This window comes from Corvus brachyrhynchos, unplaced genomic scaffold, assembly GCF_000691975.1.
Source record: "Corvus brachyrhynchos isolate BGI_N302 unplaced genomic scaffold, ASM69197v1 scaffold32, whole genome shotgun sequence".
In the NCBI taxonomy this organism is placed as follows: Eukaryota; Metazoa; Chordata; class Aves; order Passeriformes; family Corvidae; genus Corvus; species Corvus brachyrhynchos.
In genome coordinates this window covers 1,754,003-1,762,302 of record NW_008237919.1, presented here as the reverse complement: position 1 = coordinate 1,762,302, position 8,300 = coordinate 1,754,003, and the positions used below count along the sequence as shown (strand labels likewise).

The following is an 8,300-nucleotide window of genomic DNA, read 5'->3' as shown; positions in this document are numbered from 1 at the left end:
CTCATTTCCATCCCACCTGGCCAGTCTGCTCTTCCTGTCCAGTCTCTGCCACAAGGTATTTGAGTAGTATACGAATGGAAAAATTTCTAAATTCACAACTTTTTAACCATTCCATTTGCATCTGAACTTCAGAAGTTTCCCATTATGACACTTAAGCATAATTTGTAATTGAAACTTTATTATTCATATTATGAAATTTCTGGAGGCTGATAAATTTTACTGCATATTCTTATGGAAAATTAAAGGCAGCTTTTTAGTGGTTTCTCCTGGATGGAAGGTGCGTATTTATTGAGCTTATGTGCTGAAAACAATTTCTAATAGCAGTGCAATTCAAGCATCATTGCTTTTCTCTGAGGAATCACTGAAATCTGATTTAGTGGAATGTTATTTCATTTAATATAAGCAAACAGGTAGAAAATACATCTGACAGTGATATTAAAGCCATTCAAAAGCTCACTTTCTTTTCTTTTTCTTCTAAGAAAGTAAAGTGTTTGGCATTGAAAAGCACTTTGAATCTTCAATTTATGACAAATGAATTTAGGGACAAGCCTCAGGATTTATTTTCTTTTCTATTCCTTTGTATTAAATAGGTTAAATAGAACAACAAGTTTTGAAGGTGGTGGTTGTAATACTAACGAACTGTGACTGACAAATAACAGTAAAGACCTTTTGAAAAAAAAATTCCTTTTGTCACTTTGATCAGGATTTCTCAATGATGAAAATGAGCTCAAATTCTACTACTTGGAAGAAAATAGGGCACACAGTTTTGAAAAGTAAATTAACTTGGAGATAAATGCCGCTTACATTTTAAGATAAGGTCAAAGTCTTCCCATCTAAAGGACTATGTCTATAACCTGTGAGATACGTGTTTCTGTTTGTTTTAGAGAGTTGAGCTAAGTGTCTGTCATAAAAACTACCCAATAATCTGATCTCTATTGCCCCAGTCCTGAAATGAGCATTGTTTAGACTATGTTCACGACAGGTAACATTATTTTTAATTGGTCTTTATGCATGTAATTAGTTCTTCCACCCGATAACTATTATGAAATAGAAGCCTAAGAAATCCAATGAGCAAAAGCAGAGTACTCAGTATATAGACAACAGTCTAAAAAACCCCCCAAAACCCCAAACCAAAACAACCAGAAAATCAGAGATTACAAATAAATGTGTGAATTTCATACATTTTGTTGTGTAAAAAAGCTATGACACAAGTACATCTAAAGTTGTAAAAGCTACAATGAAAACGAGTCCTACTACACTGAATAGAATACCAGTGGGGAGACAAGTTGATTCATAAATTGGGACATGAGAGACTGGTAATGCTGGTTTCTTTTTGTGTGATTGGCTTGGACCAGAGTCGAAAAAAGCACGAAACACAACCTCCCTCCGAACTGCTTTACCTTTTGCAAACTCCTCTTGTGCCATCTGTTGCAAAAATAATTCCTCAGGTTTTCTCTCACATTAAGCAATCCCCATAGATTTCCCTCGGCACTCCTACCCAATTGCATTGATATTCATTATTTTAGTGCAACACTCATTCATCCACTTCTGCTATAACAACACAGAAAAAAAACCCTTTTTAATAGTTCTTAGGAGTAAACAGTTCTTTTTAAGACCTTTCTTTTGCTCAAAGAATTAAGTCCAACAGAACTCACGAAAAAAAGATTGATACTAAAGAAATAAAAAATTACAAAATTTTACAGTTAAAATATATATGCATTGTTATTGTTGAAGTAAATTAATCTCTTTTTTGCTTTTGCCTTGATGTTTTTTCACTATAGTGAATTAGATACAAGTATTTAATTCTTCCATTTTTAAATTAAGCCTTCAGAATTGAATTAAGGTAATACATGCTAGATGTGGTAAAAGTATGTTTTTCTCCTTCTTCTGTGCTGCGAGAGATGTAACATAGTTATGCAGAAGGATTTACATAAATACTTTTTTATGCATCCATTCAGATTTCTCGGTTACACGGATGGCTAGAACACTGAAAGTAACACAGGGGATTCATGTTTGTAAATTATTGGTCATAAAGGGTCCTGTAAACCACAAATTATTATTGGCAAACGGTTTACATCTGATAGTGTGAAAAGATGTATCTTACAAGTACAGCTGTGAGGTTTGCATGTATAAACAGTATTTTATTCCCGTATAGTTTCTGCCTTTAAAGAACAGGAATGTTTCCCATGTTTTCTTGATGGTCAGGTATCGCAAATAAGATTCAATAGGTGTTTTAGCATCTATTTTGTGATCAGGTCTTCACTATGCCGTATCCAAAACCAGTGGTTTGCTGTGAGTTACTTCCATGTATTGCTGTGTTGATGCTAGTTAAATGCAAAGGAACTGTAAATCACAGCAGTAAAAAACCCCAAGCAAACTAAACGAACAAAAAACTACCAAGACCCCAAGTTTTGATCGGTGCATGTTGGAAAAGGAAAAGCTTGCATGGATGGCTTTTATAACTGATAGTTTTATTAAACATTTATTGAAACATAAAAATAGGGTAGATAGAGGTGAAAAGAGTTACGAAAGTAATATCAAAATCCCCAAATTCTTGGTGTTTGTAAGTTTCAAAGCAAATTGGTATTTGACCTTTTTATTATAGTCCATAATTTTTATTCCACTCTTGGTCCTCTTTTTGATCCTTTCCCCTTTAATATATTGTGGAGAGGGTATTTTAAGGGTTGTCACAACCCATGAAACTTTAAAACTTACCGTACTTTTGCATCCAGACTGAAATGTCTGTCAGCCATTTTACAAGTCTCTTGTAAAAAGAGAGTTCGACTTTTTTAGACACAGAAACCACAAAATTGCCATAATTTACAATTAATTACAAATCCGCTTATTAACTTTATACTTTTTAAGTGCCTGCCCTTAATCCTTTTATCCTAAAAGGCAGCCTTTCAGGGTCCTCCAAAGAAGTGATAAAATTAACCAGCCTGAGCCTAGAGAGAATTTTCTTTCTGATTTCAAAAAACCCTAGGTGAGCTAGGCAGCCTGGAGGCACAGCTCCATCCGCAGCAGAAGGGGCTGCCCAGCAGACGCCCAGACAGGCAGGAGATCCCTGTCCGTGGGACAGACCACTGCTGCAGCTGTTCCCAGCCCTCCTACATTCACTCAGCTCGTGGGGCAGCTCTTACTCAGCTCTCACAGTACCCAAGGTTTGATGATCTCAAATGAAATTTCTGTCACTAGAAGATGTGATATCTGATTACCTGAGTAGATGGTTCTATTCTTCGTTTTTATTTTTTTTCAGGACAGAATTAGTTTATTTTTTTCAACAGGAGGAGGAAGGGAAGACTTTGAAGCAAATAATGTACTTTGTATATCATGCCACCTAAATGAATGCATGATTTCGTTTTGATTTGTGATTACATTTGCAGGTAACTGTTATTTACGACACTAAAGTGGGGTTTTTGCTGTATTGCTGGAACATACCTCATGAACTCAGCAGTAATTACTTACCTTCATTAAACAATTACAACCAGTATTACCATCACTCCTGTTCCCCATCTCTCTAGTGCAATAAATTAGAGGTTGGCTTCTTTGCTTGCTTCCTTAAAACCTAGGTTTTTGCTATACAAATATGATATAAACTCCAGTTTAGGACTTGCAATCAACTCTTTTTCACTTTTTCCTTAGCTGAGTTTGCCAATGGGTGTTGGTACCTAAGGTAAAGAAGCAGGACTCAAAGCAGTAGTCTAAAAATGAGCTGCTTTCCTAATTATTAAAAAAAAAAAAGTCTCTTCCACCCACTTTGTTTCCATACTACATCCAGATAAATTATTATCTCTGTAAATAACTATTAATCTGTTTCTTAATAGCTTTGAATACTTCATGAGATAGCTACTGAGAAATACTAAGGAACTTCCTGAGCTGTTTCAAAATTTTTTGTTGGATCTGTTTTAGTAGTCTGAGTTTGTATGTTCTCAAAATAAGACATTATCTAATAAACAGATTTGCCAATCAGTGAAAAACAGTCTTTACATCTTTCTACTGTATCTTATTTACCAAACAAAATATACTCAGTGAAATTTTTGAATGAAAAAATGCTTTCTAGTACTTCTCAGGACCAGAAATGAGAGCTCTTTCATTGAAAAAAAAAAAAAACCAACAACGTAATACTTTGATTCAAACAGCATCAGCATTTTGAATGTTTTGCATTCCAGAAGATCCAGATACCATGACCATGTGTTACCTAATTTCAGTTGTTGAGATGAAATACAGAAGCCAGATTTTAAGATACTTCTGGACCAAACTATGCCAGGCTGAAAAACCTGGCTTTGAAATCACAAGGTCTCTGGGCTTTACATTCTTTTCTGCATTTAATCTAGTATTCTTCAAAACTGGGATGTCAAACTTACAAAGTCTGGCAGTGACAGAAGGTGTATATATTTCTGGTGAACTCTTCATCTTTCAAAATCTGGATTTCCTATCTCAGCTGCATGTTCGGTGGCAAGATAAGAGAATGCTCACAGCCCTTCTCTTGCCTGTGTTTTGAAGTCTTTACTTCAGGCAGAAGCATTTGTACTGTAGGTTTTCATGACTCATGCAAACTTGAGCCACACAACCCTAACACATATGTATGAATACATTCAACAAGACATTGCTTTTTGTGACCTAGGATGAATCCTGGAAACTACAAATTTCCAGGCTGCAAGTGGAGTAGAGAGCAAGTTTAAGCTCTTTTTTGTTTTATGTTTCTGAATTTATGGATTTATGAATTTATGAATTTATGTTTTACTACATGTTGATTGTGCTGGTAAAACAGCATCAGCTTTATTGTTGGCATTAATCCATTAATAACACTGAGCTCATTATATGAAACTCTTTATTTTGTTATATTAGTGGGGCTCTCTTTCATTTTATAGCTGGCTTAAGTCCTGCTGAGATTCAGCAGTTATGGAAAGAAGTGACTGGAGTTCACAGTATGGAAGACAATGGCATTAAACATGGAGGGCTAGACCTCACTACTAACAATTCCTCCTCTACTACCTCCTCCACCACTTCCAAAGCATCACCACCAATAACTCATCATTCCATAGTGAATGGACAGTCTTCAGTTCTAAATGCAAGGCGAGACAGGTAATTCTGATGAGATTTCAACTGTGCTTATCCTTTGACATAAAGCGGTTGTATAACATCTTAAGTCACATTATTTCCAATCAAAAAATAGCACTTAATGCAGGTTACTTAAGAGATCATGGAGAATTTGGTTTTCCAGAATTGTTTATCACCAGGGCATAATTTTCAGTAATGATATCTAATTGTGCAGACACAACAAAATTACCTGCGTGTGGTTTTATAACACATGAACTTAGAGTAGTTTGGGTAAAAGTCAGAAATCAAGAATCAAGTGAGCTGGTGAAGAGCTGTCAATGGACATTTGTGGGCACTTTTGTAGGTGCATAGTTTCATTCATATTTAGCACACCTGGCAGTCAGGCCCTTCCGTTGAATCACATTCCTGGTTTCATTGACAATGTATGTCTATATGAGTTGTCGAGGCTGTAATTCAGTGCAAAGATTCCATATTAAAAGTGCTTCAAAACAGTATATTAAAGCAGCTCTCATGTTGTTTGTTTCTTGTGAAAAGAACCACTGAATTTTCCTTCTTTTATGCATGACAGTAATGAAGTTGACATACTTCATACAAATTTTCAATGTTGTTAGTGTAATACAGTGGAATTCCACCATATAGATGAAGTTAAAATCATTTTTCTGACACATTGATAGATATTATTTACTGTTCCTTGATTTCAAGTAATGGATTAAATGCAAGAGTATGTAGTACCTGTAGCACTTACCAGTAAATATATTAGTGTAGTCAGGTATAGATGATCTCAATATAAGATGAAATTTAACTGTATCTATATGACCTGAATTGTAAGTAATTTTATTTTCAAATACATTTTCCATTTAATTAGCTTAATACTTATAATATGAGACAATGATTTAAGTGTCTCTCATCCTCATGTGACTGTGAGAACAGTTTTTCATCATTATTTTGTATTATTTAAAAATCTGAATATCTTTATAGTAGTACTTTTAGTTAGTATTACTTTTGTGGTTATGTCTCACAGAACGGTTCTTTGCTTCAGGATGTTGCCCACATCCATGGAACAATTCCCTGAATTTCTTTGATAACTCATCATGGATGAAACTATGGCAGATGTTCCAGAAAAAGGCATGGAGTACAGCTAGGGATTTTAATGAAGCTAAATAGTTAAAGAAGGCAATGCTTGTGAACAAAAATATTTATTAATGGAAGCAACTTTATTTTTATACACATTGAGGAGAAAATTCAAATATTTTTTGAACATTCACAATATTCAGAAATTCTGACTGTCAGTCTTCAATATTTATACTCAGAATTGATCAGTTCTGAGTGTATTTTTTATTATAGGTAAATGTTACACCAAGGTCATATGGCATAATTAGCATATGGTATTATACAGTCATCTTATTTTTTCATCCTTTATTAACAGTCATCTTTGGCTCTATTTCTTCTCTAATTGGAACATCATCTAGCCTTGGCAGTTGAACTATTCAATAGAACGATTAAATTTTTCTGACTGCTCTGAGCTAAATTGACCTGTTTTGACCTGTTTGTCACTGATCGTAACCTGACAGGCGCTAGCAGCCTCCAACGATTATGGCTTTTGAGATGAATCTGATGCCTTATTCTTTTGCTACAGCTCATCACATGAGGAGACTGGGGCCTCCCATACTCTCTATGGTCATGGAGTTTGCAAGTGGCCTGGCTGTGAAAGCGTTTGTGAAGATTTTGGACAATTTTTAAAGTAGGTGGATTTTTATTCATTGGTAGAAAATGTTCAAGGCAAGAGAAAGTGCAAGATGGCAAACAAAGTTTTACTGTAAACCATATCAGAGAGTTTTTTTGTGTGTTTCAAGCAACTGGATAATCGAGGCTATCGGCAGAGGGTCAAATTGTTATCCTTTCTTTCATGTCGAACACTTTTGCAGGCCTTTCAATAGCACAGTGTTTAATCCTCTTATTATCCTTTACTGAAATGGAGCCTCAGAAAATTTGAAGAGATGCTTTAGATTTTATATTGGATAGTGGGAGTATGAAAAAGCACATTTTAAATTCTGACAGTTTGTGTGAAGTGGGAATTACTGTGTATAGTATAAATAAAAAAGCACCGAGGACTAAGCATGACCATTTAACTCTTGCTAATCTGTTTTTGCTTTTGTTCTTGAATGTGCACAGGATACATAGAAAAAACCCCACAGTGTACAGGTGGGTTTGCACCTTTCAGGACTGAAAAGTGATGTCAAAAGTTTTCCTTTTTCAGCATTTGGTTTAGCCAGCTATTTTCTAAATCAGAGCATTTAGGAAATAAGTGACACAGCTTTTCCTTTTCATCTGCAGCTTCAAACTGCAATGGGTTTCTGCAGTTTTTCCTTTTTATTTATTTCAAAGTATTTACTAATATTTCTGTATTCATCTGAATTTTCAACAACAGCACTGGTTTGCTACCTATGTACATTATGGACTGGTCTTTGTTAGAAGAGCCATACTCATTTGGCATGCAATAGATCTTAATGGAAAGCTACAGATAGGCTTATATAGATGAGTAACTTCAGGGGCTGAGACTCTTATGTTGTCATGGTGCAGCTAACAGGGTGAATGAACTGTTTCATGCTTCATCAACAATTAAGTTAATTAGCTCATTTGAAATTGCACTGCTTTGTTGCCAGGATGTTGGCAGAAACATCAAAAAGATGTGTTTACAAATGGCAAACTACAGGGTATATAACCAGAAGCACCTTAACAGCAGACCATAACTACTCAGTATCACAATAACTTTTATAATAGAATTATAACAATACTATTCATAAAGTATTTGCAATGCTTTCTCTGTCTTTCAGTTTTAAATTAAGTAACTTACACTGACTTGCAAATTGTACGTAGGTATCACTCCTGACAAATTTTTGTTTATTAGAGCATTAAGTGGAATGTCAAAACAATGGCTTATTATTAAAAAAACTGTATAGGATTTAAAATAACCTAATTTACATAAGTTTGTATTAAAAGGAAAATGAAATCTCCCAAATTCAATGTAGTGTTCTAAGTATTATTAATAATAAGAATTTAAACTCATTTAGCTTAAGCATTTTCCTTTTCAAGAAAAACTACATTTCCTGAATATGTCCATCCATCTAGCCTATAGTGATGCTAATTCTTCGGGCAGACTTTGCACATCCATTATGTCAGGTCTCTTGTTATAATCCATGATCAGTAAAACCATTTTGATTAAGGCAGTGTAGTGCTAG

General features: G+C 34.8%; 1 protein-coding gene across 1 annotated transcript in view; it reads left to right on the top strand.

Annotated features, from left to right (window-relative positions):
- Positions 1-8,300, top strand: part of FOXP2 (forkhead box P2) — a 346,539-nt gene that overhangs the window by 286,655 nt on the left and 51,584 nt on the right. Inside the window, exons 7-9 of the mRNA XM_017733112.1 lie at positions 1-55; positions 4,872-5,085; positions 6,698-6,802. The exon at positions 1-55 is cut by the window's left edge and continues 72 nt beyond it. Of these exons, the coding sequence (XP_017588601.1) occupies positions 1-55; positions 4,872-5,085; positions 6,698-6,802 (374 nt within the window). The remainder of the gene's footprint in view (positions 56-4,871; positions 5,086-6,697; positions 6,803-8,300) is intronic.